General features: G+C 45.4%; 1 protein-coding gene across 5 annotated transcripts in view; it reads right to left on the minus strand.

Moving 5' to 3' along the window:
• The window catches only part of SPATS2 (spermatogenesis associated serine rich 2), a 161,201-nt gene that overhangs the window by 117,734 nt on the left and 20,535 nt on the right, over positions 1 to 22,932 (minus strand). For 3 of the 5 annotated variants that reach the window (XM_030196804.1, XM_030196805.1, XM_030196806.1), the window contains one exon: positions 20,822 to 21,076. In XM_030196804.1, the coding sequence (XP_030052664.1) occupies positions 20,822 to 20,846 (25 nt within the window). In that variant the 5' untranslated portion in view covers positions 20,847 to 21,076. Of the gene's footprint in view, positions 1 to 18,989; positions 19,140 to 20,672; positions 20,769 to 20,821; positions 21,077 to 22,932 lie in introns of those variants that run through there. The other 2 variants (XM_030196803.1, XM_030196807.1) reach the window with 2 other exon arrangements.

The following is a 22,932-nucleotide window of genomic DNA, read 5'->3' on the forward strand; positions in this document are numbered from 1 at the left end:
GTCAGAACCGGGTATTTTTGGTTTGGCCATAGAAGGCAGGGCACACAAGTTGGCGCTGTTTGCGGACGACGTTTTGCTGTTCATTACACGACCACTGACATCGTTTCCTAACCTTCTACGCACTATTGAAGAATATTCAGCGGTGTCTGGGTTTAAGGTCAATATGAACAAATCGGAAGCCCTTAACATTACACTGCCGGCTCTGGACTTGGAATCTTTAAAGACTTCTTTTCCATTTCGGTGGGCTTCTAAGTATATACGATACCTGGGGGTTAATTTGACCTCTGAAACATCGGAACTTTTTCAAGCTAATTACAAAAGACTAGGACGGGACATTGTGGCAGACCTAGAACGCTGGGGGGACATGGTGTTTTCATGGTTTGGACGGGTAGCAATAGTTAAAATGAACGTGTTGCCTCGTTTGCTCTACCTCTTTCAAGCGCTGCCTGTATTAATGCCCAGACGATATTTAACAACGCTGCAGGATAAAATAATGCGGTTCGTCTGGGCAGGAAAGCGACCACGCTTATCGCGTACTTTACTATATCAAGATAAACGAAAGGGGGGGCTGGGGGTCCCAAACCTCATGTGGTACTATAGGGCGGCCCAAGGGAAAGTAGCGATTGAGTGGTACCAAGAATACCCAGACAGGCAATGGGTCCAACTGGAGCAATACTCTTTGGGGCATACACCTCTGGGAGCGTTAATGTGGACCCCTAAACCTTTTAGGGTATTGGGGGTGGGTGAATGTCCTTCCATTGGGGTAACCCTCTACTACTGGGATAGTCTCTTCCCTCAGAAGAAATGCATTCTCACTAGTTTATCTCCAATAGCATATAATCCACTTTTTATGCCTGGAACTACACTGGGGATATTTACTCGATGGTATGCCATAGGTCTAAGGAAGTGGGGCCAAATGTTTGAAGCAGAGCAAATACTCTCATTCCAAAGTTTGCAATCACAATATCCAGAATTGGAGGAAGACACTTACGCATACCTCCAGCTGACCCACTTTCTCAAAACAAAGGCAGTGAGAGAGGTCATAAAACGGGAAAGGTCTAGTCTGGAGGATATCTGTGAGGGGACTGAGTCCTCTGGTGGATTGATCAGCCGATTATATAAATGCATCAGTGCACAGGTTCCTCGATATTGCCTCCATAGAAAGAGCTGGAATAGCGAGCTGGGAATGGCCCTGGGGGAAAAGGACTGGGAAAGGATTGAAAAGGGGGCAGGAGGCGTGTCGGTACATGTACCGTTAAAAGAGAATGCAATAAAAGTATTGTTCCGCTGGTACCTCACTCCGGCACGCCTCCAAAGAATATATCCAGCAGGCTCAGGAATGTGTTGGAGAGGATGTGGTCAAAAAGGAACAATGGGACATATGTGGTGGACATGTGGCAAAATTAAAGCGTATTGGAAAACAGTACATAGTAGACTGCAGAGATGGGTAGGAAATACCTTTAGGTGGACTCCAGAAATTTTTCTGTTCTCTGTTAAAGTAGGAGGGTTAACACATAGCCAACAGATTCTGGTGAGACTGGCGACCGGAGTAGCTAGACAGGTCTTGGCTGCTTATTGGAAGCAGAAGGGTGTACCCTCCATTGAGAGATGGATTTCAAAGTTAAAATATGTTTGTGAAATGGAAAGGTTACTAGCAGAACGAAAACACAAGCTGAATCAATGGCAAGCTGTTTGGGGTACCTTCTTGGAACAATATCCATAATGGAAGGAGAAGGATATCTAGATCCTGTGGACAGGAGAACATTGAGCCATACTCATGCAGGGGGTGGGGGGAGGGATGGGAGGCAAGGGGAATTAATACCTCTAAAACTTTAAAAATGTTGAAGTTCAATTGTTCAATATTGTTGTATGCAAAATGATAGTACCATGTATAATGCAGAAAGGAACTGTATTATTTTATTCTTATTGAAAACATTTTGTTAGGATGGAAGGCTGTGTTGCTTTTTGTGTTGAATTTAACATTCAATAAAGACTTCTTGAAATAAAAAAAAAAAAAAAAAAAAAAAGTTACAGGACCTTGATCCACTGTTCTACTGTGACAGGCCTCACAACCAAAGGAGATGGCAGGCAGTGACACAAAAGGAGCATTTTAATTGGACAATACAGATATGGACGACATATTGAAATACATTAAAGAATTCAAAGATACCAATATGGGTCATACTAAAAGCCAGCTTTACAATCAGATGAGGCTGAGTTTCCAACTGAAAACTGTGCTGTAAATTCAACACTCAGAACATGCACAGGAGGATTGCAATTATGGCAAAAGATTGTGGAAACAGAAACTGGAGGTCAAACTTGAGAAAACTCTGCAAGACAGAGGAAAAGGAAGCACCAGATCCAATTGCCTTCATCCACGATATGTTGTTCATTTACTTCCAATTAGAATCTGATTGCAAGGCAGAAAAAGCACCTGAAGAAACATGCCTAAAACTAAAATTAGGGATAGACAGACAGAGTCCTGATTGTAAAGTTGCTGAGTAACCAAGAGAAAGAACATATGGTTAGGCTGACTAGACAATTGGGCTGTGTGAAATGTAGAGTGGAAAATGTTTGCTTATCCAGGTTTGAATGCTGAGACGAGGAAGGGGAAGGAACTGATGAAGTGTGAGTACTGGAGCTAAAATGGGTTAAAGCCAACGTTTGGTACTTTATTCAACTCATACATGGAAAATGGAGTTAGATACGAAATACTAGCAAACACATGGTAGACAGTCTTGTGGAGGCAGGGACACATCACAGTAAAGAAAAGGAGAATATGATGGTGTGGGAGTACGAAAATCAGATACAGAGAGAAATATGGCTACTAGTGTGTGAAAGAGAATGTGACTGTTCAAGACAAAGATGATTTAGCAAACTCGGGGGTCCTTTTACCAAGATGCGGTAAAAAGGCATCTGTGGACAAAGAATGCTTTCAAAAGTTAGAGAGGAGTTATTTCCAAGGATGAGTGTTGAGGGGTTCTAGAAAAGTTAAAATTTTTAGGAACCTGCTATGAATGGGGTAGTTGTGTTGGCTTTGGAGTGTATATGCATGAACTGAATAGTAAAAAGGAAAGGTGATTAGCATGGAGCAATAGTATGAAATGGACTGGGTGAATGGTTGAGTGATGAAAGGTTGAAATGGCATGAAAGGAGCATATTACATTAAGAAAGAAGGCAGGTTTGATTTGCACAGATATGTGGGTTTGGGTTGGGGGTGAGTTGACTGGGTGAGGTACCAGGAGGAAAGATAATAAAGAAGTCAGTAGAATTGGAGGGGAAGGCATAAGTTCAGCTTGGATATGGTTTGCTGTTCAGATTTTTGTGGCGTGTACAGTGATACTTTGGCTGGAGAATCAGAAGCCAAAGCCAATACAAAGAATCAGAACTTGGATCAATGATGGGGACAGCAGACAATTTTGGGTAAAGGAAAGGCGGTGACAAAATTTGTTTGTTTAGTGAAAATTTATATTCTGCCACTCTGGGAGAATCTTCCTGTCTATGGCAGGATGACAATAACACAAACATTAATGTAATTCAAGCCAAAGGAATTACACACTAATGAAATTTAGTTTTACAATATGAGGGGAATTAATAACCCAGTCAAAACGGAAAAAAATAAAAATTATCAGAATAAAAAACAAATTGAATTTTGCTTTGATACAGGAAACACAACTCATGGCTCTGGATAGGAGAAACACTGGCCCCTAGTAGTACATTCTGACACAATGCTAGGGTTCAAGTACTGTCATTTTACAAGATGATAGCAATGAGGGGGACCCAGCCACTGGATGCCTGGCTTGACCAAGTATTATTGGTATAAGAGGATCCAGCAGTATGGAGGTTCACTTGTCAAGGGCCACCCTGTGCTAGGTCCCATAGACCAGATAGCCCCCTTCATCCCTCAAGGCTATGAGCCAACTTGGGTCTCAAATCCTCTGAGCTGCTTCCAGGATTTCCTTTACTTCAGCACGAAACTTCAGCAGTATGGAGGTTCACTTGTCAAGGGCCACCATGTGCTAGGTCCCATAGACCAGATAGCCCCCTTCATCCCTCAAGGCTATGAGCCAACTTGGGTCTCAAATCCTCTGAGCTGCTTCCAGGATTTCCTTTACTTCAGCACGAAACAATTATAGTTCGTACAGAATATCGTAGTAAAATTAATCTTAGGGAGTAGAAAGTATGATCACATTACTATCCTATTAAAAGAATGCGGCTGGCATTTCAAATTTCCTTCAAAACGCTAATGCTCTCATCTAGAATTTTCTAATCTGGATTATCTACATTTCTTGGCAGGCTATTAATTCTGCATGTCTCTGTTCCAAGCTTACAGATTCTTACAGCATAGACTCCATGTAGATCAATCCTACGCCACCATAAGATTCTATCAGGTGCTCTTCCTTTGGGGTAATGGTTCCCTATTCGTGGAATGATCTAGCTCTTGCTTTATGGTTGAAAACTGCAAACTTAAAAAAAAAAAAATCAAATCATCACGTGTGAAAACTCACTTTTCAGATTAACATTTGCAATTTAGTTTCCATTCTTGGAGACCTGCTATCTGACAACCCTGGGAGGCATAGAGGGGCATAATCGAACGCGAACGCCCATCTCCATGGGTGTCTATCTCCGAGAATGGGTACGTGAAGGGGCGGGACAAATCGTATTTTCGGAAAAAATGAGCGTCCATCTTTTTTCCGATAATACGGTTTGTGCCAGCCAAATGCATCGGATTTGTGTGGCTTTGAGCTGGGCGGTATCGTTTTTCAGCGATAATGGAAACCAAAGGCGCCCAGCTCAAAAATGAACAAATCCAAGGCATTGGGTCGTAGGAGGGGCCAGGATTCGTAGTGCACTGGTCCCCCTCACATGCCAGGACACCAACCGGGCACTTGTAACAATTAAAAAAAAAAAAAAAGTTAACTACCTCTGAAGTCCATAGCTCCCTTCCCTTGGGTGCTGAGCCCCCCAAACCCACTCTCCAAAACTCTACACCATTACCATAGCACTTATGGCTGAAGGGGGGCACCTAGATGTGGGTACAGTGGGGTTTGGGGCGGTTTGGAGTGCTCCCATTTACCACCACAAGTGTGACAGGTGGGGGGGGGGGGGGGGGGGGGGGGGGGTTGGGCCTGGGTCCACCTGCCTGAAATCCACTGCACCCACTAACAACTGCTCCAGGAACCTGCATACTGCTGTGATGGAGTTGGGTATGACATTTGAGGCTGACATACAGGCTGGAAAAAAAAAAGTTTTTAAAGTTGTTTTTTTGGGGTGGGAGGGGGTTACTGACCACTGGGGAAGTCAGGGGTGGTCATCCCCGATTCCCTCCGGTGGTCATCTGGTCATTTAGGGCACTTTTTGGGGACTTGTTTGTGAAAAAAAAAGGGTCCAAAAAGTGACCCAAATTCATGCTAAAAACACCTTTCTTTTTTCGATTATCGGCTGAGGACGCCCATCTCTCCTCGGCCGATAAACACGCCCCAGTCCCGCCTTCACCACGCCTCCGACACGCCCCGTCAACTTTGTCCGTTTCCGTGACAGATTGCAGTTGAAGACGCCCAAAATCGGCTTTCGATTATACCGATTTGGGCACCCACGGGAGAAAGACGCCCATCTCCCGATTTGGGTAGAAATATGGGCGTCTTTCTCTTTCGAAAATAAGGTGGATAGTTATGTAATGCTGAGACTGCTACCCCTCTGTCCTTGCTACCCCTTTTGTGTTTTTCTTATCTTTACCTTTTATTTATTTATTTCTATTATCTATTGGGGTAATATTTATCTCAAGGTAATCAGTGAGTTTTTTGAACACCTGTTGTTCTGAGTTTTTCTATACTTAAATGTTTCCAGCAACAGGCCATAGCTGGATACCAACGTTGAATATCCGAGTATCCGGTGGCTGCTGGAAGTTATCCAGGTCTCAATATTCAGTACCGATACCAGAATAACTATCCAGGCAAGTTTGGTCTGACGTAAACTGAATGGCTAGTTATCAGTTCCTGGAGAACTTCTGGCTCCACCTAGATGGTACTGAAGCAGACAATATTCAGTGGCATTATTTGGCTAGCATTGCCTGGGCCTCGTGATTACTAGTTTTATTTATTAGTCAAGTTCTCTATGAGGCCCCTTTCCAGAGTTTTGAGTGTTAGTATGTGTGTATTTGCTTTCCTACTGATGCAATGGAGTTCTTTCCCTTTTTGTACACTGCTTTGACCTGTGGTTCAGAAAAGGCAAAGATACTTACCTGTAGCAGATATTCTCAGAGGACAGCAAGCCATATATTCTCCCATGCGGGTGACATGTCCCACATTGCCCAGTTAGGTGCTTGAAAAAAGCTTTGTATAGCTTTAAAAGAACATGCTGTACTTCCACTAAGAATATGTGAGTGCCTTCCCACCCGCCGTGAGAGTGAACCACTAGTACCATAAAATAGGAAAACAACTCCAAAAGGAGGAGGAAGGGTATGTGAGAATATATGGCCTGCTGTCCTTGGAGCAAACCAGCTACAGGTAAGTATCTTCACTTTTTCAGAGGACAAGCAGGCCAACAATTTTTGCATGTGGGAATCCCTGCCTACCAGGCTCACGGAAAAACAACAGTTGGTCAACTGAACCTTGCAACAGTGAGGTAAAAAACAGATTAACCTGAAAGTATAACAAACTCTATGAGTGTGTAGCCTGAAACAGAACAAAACGGGCCTGGGGGGGGGGGGGGGGGGGGGGGAGGGGGGGGGGTAAAGCTGGATTCTCGACCCCAAACAAATTCTGCAGTACTCTCTGTCCAAACCGACTGTTAAGTTGGGTATCCTACTCAAGGCAATAATGAGATTTGAATGTGTGGACTGAAGACCATGTTGTAGCCTTGCAAATGTCTTCAATGGAAGTGACCTCAAGTAGGCTACCGACACAGCTATGAAATTATGAGCCTTGACATGACCCTCAACATTACCCTCAAGAGTCGGCCCAGCCTGGGCATACGTGAAAGAAATGCAATCTGCCATCCAACTGGATATGGTGCATTTCCCGATGGTGACCCCCATCCTATTGGAATCAAAAGAAACAAAGCTGGTGGACTGTCTGTGGGGCCTAGTTTGCTCCAAGTAAAAGGCCAATGCTCGCTTGAGGTTCAAGGTGTGCTTTTCCCAGGATGGGTATGAGGCTTGGGAAGGAATGTTGACATGACAATCGACTGGTTCAGATGGAACTCCAACAAAGCTTTAGGCAGGAACTTAGGATACGTGCAGAGAACTACTCTGTTATAAAACTTAGTATAAGGTGGATCCAATACAAGCTGACCCTGTGAGCTGAAGTAACCACCAAAAACAAGACCTTCCTTATCAAGTACTTCAGATGACAAAAATAAAACGGCTCAACATTGAAGTTGCATGACATTGATGGAAGTTTGACAGGGGGCTTTGTCAATAAACCTCTCATGAATTGAACAATTAGAGGCTGTCCAGAGATGGACTAACTGCAGTGAGGTGAACTGTTACAGAGTTTGTCTTGAGACCAGACTCAGAGAGGTGCAGAATATATTCAAGCAGGGTCCGTGTACGGCATGAAAGGGGATCTAGGGCCTTGCCCTCAGACCAGACGGCAAACCGCCTCCATTTAAAAGAGTAACACTTCTTAGTGGAATCCTTTCTAGAAACCAGCAAGACATTGGAGACACCCTCCGGAAGATGCTTGGAAAATTCTAAACTCTCAACATCCAAACCGTGAGGGCCAAAGATTGGAAGATAGGATGTAGAAGAGATCCCTCATTCTGCATGATAAGGATCAGAAAACACTCCAATCTCCAAGGTTCTTCAGAGAATAACTCCAAAAGAAGAGGGAACCAGATCTGCTTGGGCCAGTATGGGGCAATCAGGATCATAGTCCCGAAGTCTTGCTTGAGTTTCAGCAAAGTCATCCCCACAAGTGTTATGGGAGACACCTATCCCCCAATGAAGAAGGAAGGCATCCAACGCTAGCCTGTCATGGGCCTGTAGCCTGGAACAGTACTGGGGGACTTTGTGATTGTACTGAGTGGCAAAGAGATCCACCGAGGGAGTGCCCCACATTCAAAGATCTTGCAGGCACTGCCCATACTGAGAGAACACTCATGCTGTTGCATAATCCTGCTCAGTCTGTCGGTCAGCTGTTGGGGCAAGTTGCCTTGAGAGGCATCCCATGCTGGAGCTCACTGCCACATCCGGACATCCTCCTAACACTGAGGGTGTGATCTGGTACTCCGCTTTTGGTGTAATACATCACAACCTGGTTGTCCGTAATTTGGTTGATCAGCTGATCTCTGAAAGTCTTTAGAGCATTCCAGATTGCCTGTAGCTCCAGAAGGTTGATGTGAAGATCTGTCTCCTGGGCTGACTAGGCTCCCCGAGTGTGAAGCCCATCTAAATGAGCTCTCCAACCCAGGTGGGATGCATCAGTAGTCAGCACCTTTCGTGTCTGAGGAATTTGGAATGGAAGTTCCAGAGTCAAACTGGAAAGAATTGTCCACCAGAGCAGATATTGAACCAGCTGTGGTGTCACTTGGATGATATCTGCTAGGTTCTCAGTGGCCTGGTGCCACTGGGAAGCTAGGGTCCACTAGGCAGTTCTCATGTGAAGACGTGCCATGGGTGTCACATGGATGGTGGAAGCCATGTGGCCTAACATCTACATTTGTTGAGCAATGTCCTGCTGACATGAGTGTCTGCTCTTGGCACAGGGAGGAAAGCTCACGCCCACTGTGTATCTAGCATGGCTCCAATGAACTCCAATTGCTAGACAGGAGGCAGATGGGACTTGGGGTAGATTAATACGAATTCTAGCAGTATTTTTTTATTTGGATTTAGCTCACACCATTTTTAGTAGTAGCTCAGGGTCAGTTATATTCAGGGGGAATGTGTCCCTAGAGGGCCCACAATCTAATTTTGTAGATGAGGCACTGGAGGGTTAAGTGACTTGACCAAGATCACAAGGAGCAGAAGTGGGATTTGAACCAGGCACCCCTGGATGTCAAGGCTGGTGCTCTAACCACTAGGGTACTCCTCCACACGCATGGACTCCTGAACACCGACCCTTGATGTGTTTTTCTATCGTCCAGATTGGGAGTCCATGTGTTCCCCTGCCTATGTAGTGATGCTAAGACCACTCCAAGAAATTTGGTAAAGTTCCCGGGAACCGACTTGAGGCCAAAAGGCACATGCAATACTGGAAGTGATGTGCCCCCATCCAAAACCAAAGATACTTCCTGTGACCTGGAAGTATTGGGGTACGAGTGTAAGCATCCTTCAAGTCCAGAGAGCATAGACAGTCATTTTCCTGAATCATGGAGAGCAGGGGGAGGAATGCTGGCTTCGGCCTAACCCCTGGTAAGCCTTTCCTCAGCTGAGAGGTGCCCAGCTCTACCACCGGCTGTCTTTCAGATGCTGTGGAGGACTTGCAGCTCATCTGCATATCCTTACAGCCTTCTCCGGGGTGACACCCAGGTCCACTCCGATCCACTCAGGGCCTCCGCTCTAGGAGCGCGGGGCATTTTTCTCTTTACATCTAATCTTCTTCCCAGTTGCTAAAGTACCTCAATCGTTTATGGCCCCTATTCACATTCTCTTCCTAGCCCTGTCCCTTCCTAATCTTTTCCCTCACCCCCTACCTCTCTCCGCTACAGGAACTCACTGCCCATCCATCGACTTCATCACCTCACCTTCTCGCCTACCCTCTTCCTCCCTCTTGGCTTTTAATCTCCGTCTCTTTCTTCCCTCCATTTTGCCTTCCCCATTCCACCTAAATACCTCTCGCCTTCGACGCCTTCGTGGCCACACCTCTCCTACTCTCCTCCGCTCTCTTTTACTCCTACTCCTTCTCTTACTCTCAGCCGGTGACATCAAACCCAATCCTGGCCCTCCTCACCAACTATTATTCCAACTCTACAGATCTCACCGTGACCTCTCTAACCTCATCTCTATTCCTCTACTCCCCTCCTCTTCTCTGCCCTTCTCTTGCGCCCTATGGAATGCCCGCTCTATCTGTAACAAACTCCTCTATATCCATGACCTCTTTATCTCGCGTCACCTCCATCTGCTCGCCATAACAGAAACCTGGCTCTGCCCTGATGACTCTGCTTCAGTCGCAGCCCTCTGCCATGGCGGTTATCTTTTTTCACATACTCCTCACCCTGCTGGTCGCGGGGGCGGTGTTGGACTACTTCTCTCTCCCTCCTCCAGATTTCAACCCCTTCTTCCACCTCAATCTCACTGTTTTTCCTCCTTTGAAGTCCACTCTATCCGCCTTTTCTCTCCTCTGCCTCTTCGAATAGCGGTCATTTATCGTCCCCCTGATAAGTCCCTTTCATCCTTTCTCAGTGATTTTGATGCCTGGCTTGCCTTCTTCCATGATCCTTCCTCCCCCTCTCTCATCCTTGGTGACTTTAATATTCCTGCTAATGATCCTTCCAACTCTTATATTTCCAAGTTACTCGCTTTAACATCCTCCTTTAATCTCCAACTATGCTCCACCTCTCCCACTCATCAAAATGGTCACTGTCTTGATCTCATCTTCTCCTCCAACTGTTCACCCTCTAGTTTCCTTGCCTCTGATCTTCCCCTCTCTGATCACCATCTTATAACTTTCACACTTAAATCTCCTCCCTCACAGCCCCTTCCTATCTTATCTAATTTATCTAGGAATCTTCACGATATTGACCCTTCATCTCTATCCTCCCATGTTTCAAACCTCCTCTCTACTGTGGCACCATCCACGTCTCAACGAGGCTGTTTCTTCTTACAACAATACTCTATCCTCTGCCTTAGACACTCCTGCACCTTTGATGACCCGCCCTATAAGGCGTACAAAACCCCAACCTTGGCTGACTTCTAATATCCGCTACCTACGTTCATGTACCCGCTCCGCCGAACGCCTCTGGCGGAAATCTCGGGCCCTTGCTGATTTCTTACACTTTAAGTTCATGCTGACCTCCTTCCAATCTGCTCTTTTACACGCCAAACAGGATTATTATATCCAACTGACCAACTCTCTTGGCTCTAACCCTCGACTTCTCTTCACCACATTGAACTCTCTCCTCAAGGTGTCCCCTCCCCCAATTCCCCCTTCATTATTTCCTAAGACCCTTGCTGAATTCTTTCACGACAAGGGTCAAAAGATAAACCTAGCATTCTCTACCTCGCCACCTCTCCCTCCACTAGTCCGTTCCCCTCTCTCTCCTCCCCCTCATTCCCTTTCCTCCTTTCCTGAAGTTACTATTGAGGAAACTACACTTCTCCTTTCTTCCTCAAAATGTACCACCTGTTCCTCTGATCCCATTCCCACCCACCTTCTTAATGCCATCTCTCCTGCTCTTATTCCTTTTATCTGTCACATTCTCAACCTCTCACTTTCCACTGCGACTGCCCCTGCTGCCTTTAAACATGCTGTAGTCACACCTCTCCTTAAGAAGCCTTCACGCGACCCTACTTGTCCCTCTAATTACCGACCCATCTCCCTCCTTCCCTTTCTCTCCAAATTACTTGAGCATGCTGTCCATCGCCGCTGCCTTGATTTTCTGTCCTCACATGCTATTCTTGACCCACTACAATCTGGTTTTCGCCCTCTCCACTCAACCGAAACTGCGCTTACTAAAGTCTCCAATGACCTATTACTGGCTAAATCCAGAGGTCTCTATTCCATCCTCATTCTTCTTGATCTTTCTGCTGCTTTTGACACTGTCGATCACAGCATACTCCTCGATACCCTGTCCTCACTTGGATTCCAGGGCTCTGTCCTTTCCTGGTTCTCTTCCTACCTCTCCCTCCGCACCTTTAGTGTTCACTCTAGTGGATCCTCTTCTACTTCTATCCCTCTGCCTGTCGGCATACCTCAGGGTTCTGTTCTTGGTCCCCTCCTCTTTTCTATCTACACTTCTTCCCTTGGTTCATTAATCTCATCCCATGGCTTTTCCTACCATCTCTATGCTGACGACTCCCAAATCTACCTTTCTACCCCTGATATCTCACCTTGCATCCAAACCAAAGTTTCAGCGTGCTTGTCTGACATTGCTGTCTGGATGTCTCAATGCCACCTGAAATTAAACATGACCAAAACCGAGCTTCTCATTTTTCCCCCCAAACCCACCTCCCCACTCCCCCCGTTTTCTATTTCTGTTGATGGCTCTCTTATTCTCCCTGTCTCCTCAGCACGAAACCTTGGGGTCATCTTTGACTCTTCTTTCTCCTTCTCTGCTCATATCCAGCAGATTGCCAAGACCTGTCGTTTCTTTCTTTACAACATCCGTCCCTTTCTTTCCGAGCACTCTACCAAAACCCTCATCCACACCCTTGTCACCTCTCGTTTAGACTACTGCAATCTGCTTCTTGCTGGCCTCCCACTTAGTCACCTCTCCCCTCTCCAATCGGTTCAAAACTCTGCTGCCCGTCTCGTCTTCCGCCAGGGTCGCTTTACTCATGCTACCCCTCTCCTCAAGTCGCTTCACTGGCTCCCTATCCGTTTTCGTATCCTGTTCAAACTTTTTCTACTAACCTATAAATGTACTCACTCTGCTGTTCCCCAGTATCTCTCCACACTCGTCCTTCCCTACACCCCTTCCCGTGCACTCCGCTCCATGGATAAATCCTTCTTATCTGTTCCCTTCTCCACTACTGCCAACTCCAGACTTCGCGCCTTCTGTCTCGCTGCACCCTACGCCTGAAATAAACTTCCTAAGCCCCTACGTCTTGCCCCATCCTTGGCCACCTTTAAATCTAGACTGAAAGCCCACCTCTTTAACATTGCTTTTGACTCGTAACCACTCGCCTCCACCTACCCTCCTCTCCTCCTTCCTGTACACATTAATTGATTTGATTACTTTATTTTTTGTCTATTAGATTGTAAGCTCTTTGAGCAGGGACTGTCTTTCTTCTATGTTTGTGCAGCGCTGCATATGCCTTGTAGCGCTATAGAAATGCTAAATAGTAGTAGCAGTAGGGTGACCAGGAAAACCATCCTGAACTTTTCTTTGACCAGGACCCCAAGGTATAGGATGGGACATAACTCCTTGCCTTCTTTTGCAGAAGGAAGTACCTGGAATACATCCCTTCCTTTCTTCCCCTGGTGGAATGGGCTCGACTGCATGGTTTCGTTTCGTTTGTTGAATTTCCTATACTGCTTAGTTGAGAACAAATAACAACTGGTAAAATAGAAAAGAATGCCACAGTATGACAGGAAAGAAGGATCTTTAGAAGGGCGGAGAGCTCCTCTACAAGTACCTGCTTGTGCTGAGAGCTGTAGTGACTGCTTTCAGTGGGCAATCTGGTGGTCTCTGTCGTCAGTATAGGGCATAGCAGAGAAGGGCTATTTGGAGAACCCACCCAGAGGTTACAAGGGGCCACCTTTCCTGAAAAAACTTCAGCTTCCCCCCTACTAGCAGGTCACTTATACTGTGGCTATGCTCTGCTGGAACCAGTCAAAAACCAGTCCCTGGCATTGACTGGGGAGCTCTATGGGCCTTAGGCACACACTGTTGACGAGAGTGAATGCAAGGCTGGCAAGATGGAGCATACCTATGCCTCTGAGTAATAGGGACCCCTATCTTGCCCAAAAACCTTCTGGATGAGGAGGTAGTTGTAGAAGGCATCTGGCGGGAGAGACTATCAATGGTATCACGTATGTTTTTTTGACAAGGTCAGTAACCTCCTCCACCTTCTTTCCCTGGCACACGGCAACCTCTGCTGAACTGCCGGGTCGAAGTCAGACATGCAGCTATGAGTGTCTGCACATCACTATACTTTGAGCAGAGATCGTGGACCCCACATCAAAAGTATTGTAGGTGCCCTGGCTAAGAACTTATGACACCTTCTGTTGCTTGACTAACTGGTGAAGTGATTTGGTCTGCTCCGGTGGGAGAGATTCTGCCAAATCAGACATACTGCGCACCAAGGACCACAAGTACAGGCTTGTGTAGAGTTGGTACGATGGGATACGGGAGATGAACAAAGAAGCCCGATACATCTTCCACCCAAAAGAATGCAGGGTTCTAGCTTCTCTGCCAGTGGGCACTGAAGCACAGTCCCTAGAACTCCTGGCTCTTTGACCGTGGATTCCACCACCAGGGAATGATGAGGCAGGCAACTGGGGCCTATCAAATCCCGGGGAAGACTGAATCCAGTACATGATGCCAATCTTCTAAGGGAGGACAGGGACAGAGAGGGGACTCCCAGTTCTTCACTTGAATGTTCTGCAAGATCTCATGAAGCAGGATAGTCACAGCCTCTCTAGATTTGTAGTCCAGGACCTTGAACATCTTAGCCCTGGGCTTGTCCTCCACCAAAAGGGGAGGGATCTGAGGTGATACCATAGGACTCCTCCTCCGAGAAGTACCGCGGATCCTGATCAGACTCCCATGAACGCTCCTCATCGGGGTCAGTGAGAAACTCCTCATGGTAGGGCTGAGACTGAGCCCGCCTCAACAAGGAGAAGCTATGTACCCTAGAAGGGCATTGAGGTCGACGTCGAAGGGAAAGCTCAGGGAGCAAGGCCTGAAGACGCTCATCAAGGACCGACTTTGGGAAAGGCTGAGACGTTGGTTCAGAGACAGGCTACTGAACTGTTGGGATTAGAGCAGGTGCTTGGCCATGGCTGCTTGCAGACCCACATATCAACACCTCCTGTATGGAGGGGGAGCGGTCCTCCTGGTGCCGACGCTTCTCGGGTACCGGATGTTCCTTTGGTGTTCTGGCGCTCCCAGCGCTGTGCATTGAGGGCGATTGATGCCAATGCCTCTTGAACTTCTCCTGATGCCGGTCACTGATGCTCCTTGGTGCCGAAGACAACGTCAACCCTTATATCGCCTCGGGGTTGAGTCCAATTCTGAGTGGTCCCTGGGGGCCTGAACAGCAACCAGTATCAGGTGGCGACCCACTCAATGCATGACCACTCCCAGTGTCTACGGGCCTAGCAGCCACATAGACTGATGCACCCAATGCCGATGCAACGTGACATCTATGCCGATGACAAGGCTTCGGACCTGGCTCCAAAATGTTTTTCACTGAGCTTCTCTCTTCATATGAAGAAAAGAATCCAGTTGGTCACAGTTAGAAGGGGTATGTTCAGGCCCCAATCACTGAAGACACCAAGAATGGGTATCCTTGCCAGAGATGGTCCTACTGCACTGGCTGCAATGCCCAAAGCCACTATGGAAGGGAAAACAGCTGTGGCTATACCAAAGGACTCGATGGTGCCAAAGAAAGGGGCAAAGCACGAGAAAAACAAAAGGGGCAAGCCCAACCAGTGCTCAGGCCTACCGAGCACGGCAAGAAAGGAAACTTGGAAAGGGGGCAACCCCCCTCCCCCCCCCCCCAAAAAAAAAACAACTAAAACTGTACGGGAAAGGCGAAAAAAGGCCTGAAAAATAAAAATAAAACAAAAATAAAAAAGAAGAGACACGGAAAGGCACTAAAAAGACTCTCTAAAAATTCTCAAACTGGACTGTGAGGAGTGACGAGAAATTGAGGGCTCTTCTTACTGCAGAAATTAAAAAAAAAAAAAAAGAGAACTAGTGGTCCCATGCTCTAGCGGCAAGCACTAATGTATGTGCGGTAGGAGTGCTGTGCACTCTCTTAAAAGCTATACAAAGCTTTTCACACACCAAACCGGGCGATGCGGGACATATCACCCACAATATGAAAATTACTGGCTGCTTGTCCTCGGAGAAAGCGTGTTAATTTTTTTAAATAAATAAACCATAAATCATCTTAACTGCTGCTACCTGAATATCCAGCTTTAAATATGTGTTATTGGAGTCCTCCTCCGATAACACATCTGTCCTGCCTATTCCCCAGCACACTGTCCTCCAACTCTATTCTAGCTAGTTCCAATGCCCATCCTCATCCAATCCTCACCAGTCAGTCTTCACTATCCTGTCTCCCAACACCTTCAAGCTGGCTCTCCCCTCATTTTTAAAAATCCTCCCCTATTTGCTTCACAAGCTTTTTAGTAGGGCCACCTTGGGAACAGCAATTTGTTTTCTTTTGACACAACATGATGCTCAGGTCTGAGCTGTTCAATGCTCAACTCTTCCACAATACTCTTAGTTTTATGAGAACACTGAATGAATTTGGGCACCACATGGTTCAAACTTACAGAAAGCTGAAAGGTGGAGTAAGAAAAAAATAGAACCGATATAGCTACATGCCACTGACAAGACTCGGGGAGAGGGGGGAAGAATCAGAGGGCCACACTTAGGGTTGATGGGGGCTGACATTGGTCCCTAGGCCTTGCAATTAACACTGATTTATAAATGTTACAGTACTTTGCTAGAAAGAAGTGAATATTAAAAATGTACAGCAGAAAACTAGTAGGGTGGAAATGGGTATATTTGGCTACAGCCCTGCTTGAGATATATAGCTGTTAGAGATGGGGGAGGGGGTCCAGTAGATCAGAAGCAATGGACACAGGTGTATTAATATGCAGGGTAGGGAGCTTCAGTATAAAATCTTTATAATAGATATATATTTGATCATTTTTACTATTTATTATAATTGTATCACGCTTTATCCCAAAGCGGGTTACAATATAAACATACATAATTCAAAAGCTTACATAATACAATAACATTAAACCATTAAATTTAAAATCTAACATTTTGCTGCTAGCCTTGAATAAAGTCCATGTGCGTTATCAAAATTGTACCTGCTGTACACCACCTTGGGTGAATCTCGTCATAAAGAAGGTTCATAAATCCAAATAAATAAATAAATAACTCTGGAAAATGGCAGAAATGGATGCTAGCCTCTTTTCAAAGTAGGGTGCTTAGATGCTTTTGGGAGGTGATGTGTCAGGGTATTGAAGTTTGTAGTTTCATCTGGAATGAGCCCAAAGTTTGTCTGTTGAGGTTATGAGTGTGTGTGTGTGGGGGGGGGGGGGGGGGGGGGGGGGGGGAGGGGAGGGTAGCAAGTTTTTTATGGAATTTATCCAAATATGATTCTTTAAATGCTATTAGCAGGAAAATTTACTATTGCTCTTAACTGGAAAGCTCCTAAACCCCCATTTCAGAGACTGGATTGGATGAGTGGGAGAGCTGATGGTACCTAAAATTATTACAAGCTCACTGAAAAGACAACTTTCAGGCTACTTTTCAAGAACTTTCTTACAAAAGAGTGGGAGGAGTGGAGAGCTGTAATGCAACAGGTTTCTGATTTACAGGTAGGGGTAATGAGCATGTCATCTACACAGTTGCTGCTATTTAGTTTTACTTGTTTGCTGTTAAATGTTATTCATTCCTGCATTTCAGAACTGGCTCGATGCATAGTTATTTTATTTAAAATAGCTTGCTATACCGCTAATCACAGAAATTAAAAGAGTAAAAAATACATTTCATGCAGTGAAGGTTTGTTGAAAAAGCCAGGTTTTGAGTAGGCTTTTTTTTTAATGCAGTACAGGAAGATTCTGTTTTTATGCCCAAAGTAAATGAAATCTCATGGATTACATCCAAACGTATCTGAGATAGTTGACGAAGTCACAGGAGCAGGCTTTGAGAGGACTGAAGTATGCGAGAAGGGACACAGGGAATGAGAAGATTTGTCCAACCTGGTGTGGTGGGTTTTAAGCCTTTATAAACAGTGTTAATTTAAACTGTGTACACCTGAGGATCAGGAGCCAATGTTCAGATTTAAGTAGCACTGTGACGTGATCAAATTTATGTGCTCTGTAGAGGAGTTTTAATGTAGTGAATTGAACAAATTATAATCATTTAACGGATGAAAGAAAAAGACCATAAAATAAGGATTGTACGTTATGAGCAAGCAGACCAGTTTAAGAGACTGCCGATTTAAAGATCAAATGTTTGATGAGAAAGTGAAATTATAGCGCCAGACTTGGTAGGTTGGGAAGGAGGATGGTTGTGGGAGTTTGTAAGGGCCATAACAGTTGTGGATGTAATTTATCATCATGTGATGCTGTACTGTGTGCCCTTTAAGGAAAGGCTGTGTCTGCAGGCCATTCACACAGGGCTGGGCTGCAGGCTGCTCGCCAGGATAAAATGCAAACTGAGGATTTGGAAAATTGCAGTAACCATGTCAACGTCTCAGAAGAGGGGACACAGAATCCCTTATCTGTTCCCAAATTTCTACTCCAGACGCAGTTGCAACAAAAGGCTCACAAAAGCCTGCCTCTTCCTAGTCGTAACTGTTCCAAGGGGACACTTGCAGCAATGATGCAACTAAAATGTATACTCTGATGAAACCCAAACAAAACTTGCAAACAATGTCTGGCAACTAAGTTAAATCCATCTCTAGAATAACAAGGATCTGGATGGTCTAAGTCTGGGGGTAGTTTCCTATGATGGAAAAAAATATCCCAACTATAGAAGAGAATTAAGATACAAAGCATGTGAGGTAGCTTCCTAGAGTCATACATGTGGAAGCTTCCAGAGTGATCAGGGAAGGGATGAACCCCTCCCCTCTCTGCAAGAGGCAGCTAAATGGGGAGCAAACCCAATATGGAAAACAGTGTTTTTACACACTCAAGTAGGGGCTTCTAAAATTGTTAGGGGATATACGTGCACAAATGTAGGTGCTCAGAAACCACCACCTACCTTTTTATGCAATATACGGATAGGGGTTTTTGAAGGTACAATATGGGCACTTGTGTGTATTATAATAAAACACATGCAAATGCACCAATTCTTACTGGCAAACACATTTCACAAAGGTATTCCACTTTTGGATAGGCTATTAGAAAATTAGCCCTTATGGGCTTGATTTTCTAACAGGATACCTAAGTGATGAAAACCACCAGTATTAAAAAGGCAACACAGGTGACCATCCAAGTGTGCACAAAATTCACACCTGCTCTTTAAAAGAGGCATATACATCAAAACTCCACCCCAAACTATGCTACCACGGATGCTTAGGCACAGATTGCGTAGTAGGTGCACTCTGTATATTCAGTCACACAAGTTTATAAAAGCCCTTTTCAGTGTGTAAAACAGACTTTGAACATGGAAAAAAGCTTTATAGTTACCTCTATGTGAGCTAAAGCGTGTGGAATATCAGCAGAGTGATCAGACAATAGAAGTTTGTGATGTCACTATCTTTCACCCAAACTCTCACCGATGGTTGGAAAAGCAGTTATTAAACTCGGTAGACAGAATTTGATAGAAGCCTGGATTCCAGATAAACTCAACCTTACTTCTTTTCCTGCCAGGTCATCGTCATTATGGGATAGAGCTGTAACTGCAGGGAATGCCAAATGACCCCAGCTTTCAGCAAATGCTGAAGCACAAAATGACCCTAATCTAAGTATATCCCAGCTGCTTATTTGCATGTTTCTGTTGGTGTGGGATGGTGGGAGAGGGAAGGGTCCATGCAGGTGTCAGGCACATAGATATTTGAAAGCAGTGCAACCAGTGGCTTGGACTGCAGGTTGCTAGAGGTTTCACTTAGAGAGCTAAAACTAATCGTTGGCAAGTGGTGCAGAGAGTACATGCAAAAATCACCATCGCTCAAATCCCCCAGAAACTATTTATACATGTTTTTATGAGCACCTGGTGACATCTTACAAACCCTCACCAAATACTGAGTCAACACTACATGGCAGAGTGTCTCAAACAAAAGTCACAACATTTGTTCGCTGTTGAGAGCCACAAACAAAGTAATTCCTGGAAAATACTGTAACATAACAGAGGAGGTTTTAAATTTAAAACTGGTAAGAGCTTTCCCATCTCAGAGTAGCATGTGCGATGTCTCTGTGTGAACAGAGTTGCTGCCAAGGTCCAGGTACCTATGATGTAATACCTCATTTCACAGAGTCACTACATTATTATAAAAACTGTTGACTTCATATACTCCTGCTTATGAATATTTTGGACTAATTTTTGATTTACAAAAGCTTAGAAGAGCATAAAGACTGCATAAAGAAAAGATTTTTTTTAAAAAGGCTCACACAAATTATCCTCTCAGCAGTTTCTCTCTGTTGATCATTATGCTAGACACACAGTCATGCTGACATATAATCTGCTGTGGGGGTCTCAGTGATAAATCAGCAGTAGGGCATACAAAGAGAAGTCAGGGTAAAGAGTATCCAGAGACAAAATAAAACCTGGGACATGTGGGGTGCACTTTGGAAGAGTTTACTTGCACTTCTACAACTTAGAAATCTACTCCTTTCACACACTACCTAATGCACACAGATCACCCTGGGGAATAGTTCCTTTTTGGCTCAGTTGATTGTGGAGGAGAAGGAAGGAAAGAAAGGGAATCAGGCATCCCATCTTACCACCACCAAAATGGATACCACAGACTCATTCCTAGCATCCCAAAACCTTGCATACATTGGATTCATCTTCTATGCACACCTTTAAGGGCTAGGAAAATACAGTCTATGGGCAGATAACCAAGACTCAAATTACAAGAGGTAGAGGAGAGCATGATCAAGACAAGAGAAGAGATTTATAAGAGGGATGAGAGAATAGCAAGAACTAAAGGAGGAGGAAACACAAGAAGCTGGATCACTGGGTAAGACAAATATGTAGCAAGCGGACTAGGAGTTCCATGGAGTGGACAAAGGTTCCCTTCTGATAAAATCTGCTGAAAGCCTAACAATCAGTGATCGTCTGTCATTAGACCTTTCCATTAGCTCACCTGAATGACACGCAGTAGTTGGCGAGTCAGAATGGAAACAATTTTCATGCTTCACCTGCCTTACCTACTCCTTCCTTGGTGACGCAGCAGAGGAGAGAGCAGGTGTTTTGCCAGGTGAGCATCCACCATGCAGTTTTATAGACCAACTTCAGCAAAGTCTAGGAACCATCTTTCGGCACATGAAAAAATACTAATAGATTCAAGCATTCTTACCCTTTTGATATGATGTTTTAGACATCCCAGCTTTTTTTTTTTAAATTGCAGAAAAATGAAGATTCTTTGTCTTGAAGAATTTGATTGGCAGGTTCTGGGATTGGTAATAAAACACACAAATGAGGAATTCCTTGTTCTGCCAGGTATAGTCCAAGCAAGGAGCAGAAGTGACTAGTTGACGACTTACTAGAAGAGACCAGCCCCCATCTTCCAAGATATAGGCTCCAAACTCCTCAGAGGGCTCTTCAGGAGTGTCTAAGTGGACAAAATAAATCAATGTTCAAATGAGACAGGCAGCACAGTAACTACCTCTCAGCACTGCAGCCACTAATGACAAAGATGGCATATGTGTCCATATAACAGAATCTAATTTGGACCCTGAATTCAATCTGAAGCTCCAGGTAACCATGGCAAACATTGATGAAGTACATTTGCATATAAAAGATCCCTCAAGTTGCATAGATCTGGTCAAGAGCTTAAGGGACTGAGCTTTAAACTGCTTCAATAACTCACTTGTACACTCTTTTTTCATGACACCATTAGAACCCGCTGCTTCTTACATTTGCAAGTGGCACTCCTGGAAAGAACTGCATCAGTGTTATCTTTTCTACCCATATTGTGAGATCATAAATGTTTCACTGCAGGGACCCTGCTCTCACCTATACCCTCATGATCAAAAGCAAACGCCGGTGCTAGAGGCTGTTAACGCCATACTAGCACCGGCGTTTGCTGCCGCCCCATGATCAGAGCCCTCAAGCGCACTCGAGGGCTCTAAGCGCAAGTAGCATGCTAATGCATGCTAATCAGCGCTTAACGCATTCATCTCCAATGAGCAACAACCATTATATGGTTTGTAGCCCCGCCCAGTGCATCCAAAGGATGCACTAGGCAGGGCTGGGCGCCGCCATTTTGCGGCATCGAAGGAAGAGGAGGGAGGCAGGCTGCGTCCCTCCTCCAACTAAGGTAGGGGGGCGGGCATCGGGCAGGCAGAGAGGGAGGGTGGGCGTCGGATCGGATGGCAGAGCGGACCCTTGCCAACGCTGGGGGTTGGGTGGGGGGGCGGGACGAAAGCCACTGGACCACCAGGGACCATTTTCGGGTGGTTTGGGGGGGCTGGAGACCCACCGGATCTCCAGCCCTCCCAGAACCTGGGGGGGGGGGGGGGGTGGGATTGTCGGGGGGACCGGAGGTCCGCCGGACCTCCAGCCCCCGTTTTGCCTTGCTCGGGACAGGGGTAGTCAGGCCCTGGTGGTCCCATGGACCTCCAGTCCCTGTGTTTGACAGGTTTGGGCTTTTGACAGCCCAGACCTGTCAAACAAGTGCGGGAGGATTGTGCTGAGTGCATGCTCGGGCACAATTCTCCCGCATTTGTACCCCATGATCAGAGATAATTGCGCTGCTTAAATTTGCATGCATTATCTCTGATCATCGGTGCGGTAAAGCCCCGCGCTGTTCCAGCGCTATTTTTAGAACGCTGTTTGGAACAGCGCGGGGCTTTTGATCATTTGCCCATTAGAGTTGTACCTGAAGAATAGTGTTAATTATTTATTGGCTGTCTGTCCAGAGTTCTTCCTGCCTCCCTCCACCAGAGCTCACAAACCACACAGCACCTTATAAAACAAATAACCCTATTAAACAATAGGACATTGTGAAAGTACAGGATGTCAAATTCCTGGATTTTGCAAAATCTAGTTCAGCTGCATAAACTACAGCAGTATTCTTTTCCTCTCAGTATGTAATAAACAACAAACAAAGACACTGTGCTACAATTGTGACTTATTGCACAATTTGGGGTGGGATGAAGGGGCTCCAACCAATCAGTTTTGTTGACTAGTTGTGCTCTCTACCTGCAGAAAGCAAAGGAATCCTATCAAGTGGATGACTAGCATACCACCCCCCCCCCCCCCCCCAGGCTCCACAATGGTGTTCATATTTAAGAAATCCAGTGTCTTTTGGCTCAGTCTGCTGCCCAAATCCTCATGAGTATTACGTGTACTTTCCAGACAGCAGCGGTCTGAAGCTCTAACATTCAGCATTTCCTGAGAGTCCACAGCTGGGAGCACAAATTCTCCAAGACATTAACAAGAAGGGAGAAACCTAAGGGCCCTCCC

The sequence above is a fragment of the Microcaecilia unicolor genome, chromosome 3 (assembly GCF_901765095.1).
Source record: "Microcaecilia unicolor chromosome 3, aMicUni1.1, whole genome shotgun sequence".
In the NCBI taxonomy this organism is placed as follows: Eukaryota; Metazoa; Chordata; class Amphibia; order Gymnophiona; family Siphonopidae; genus Microcaecilia; species Microcaecilia unicolor.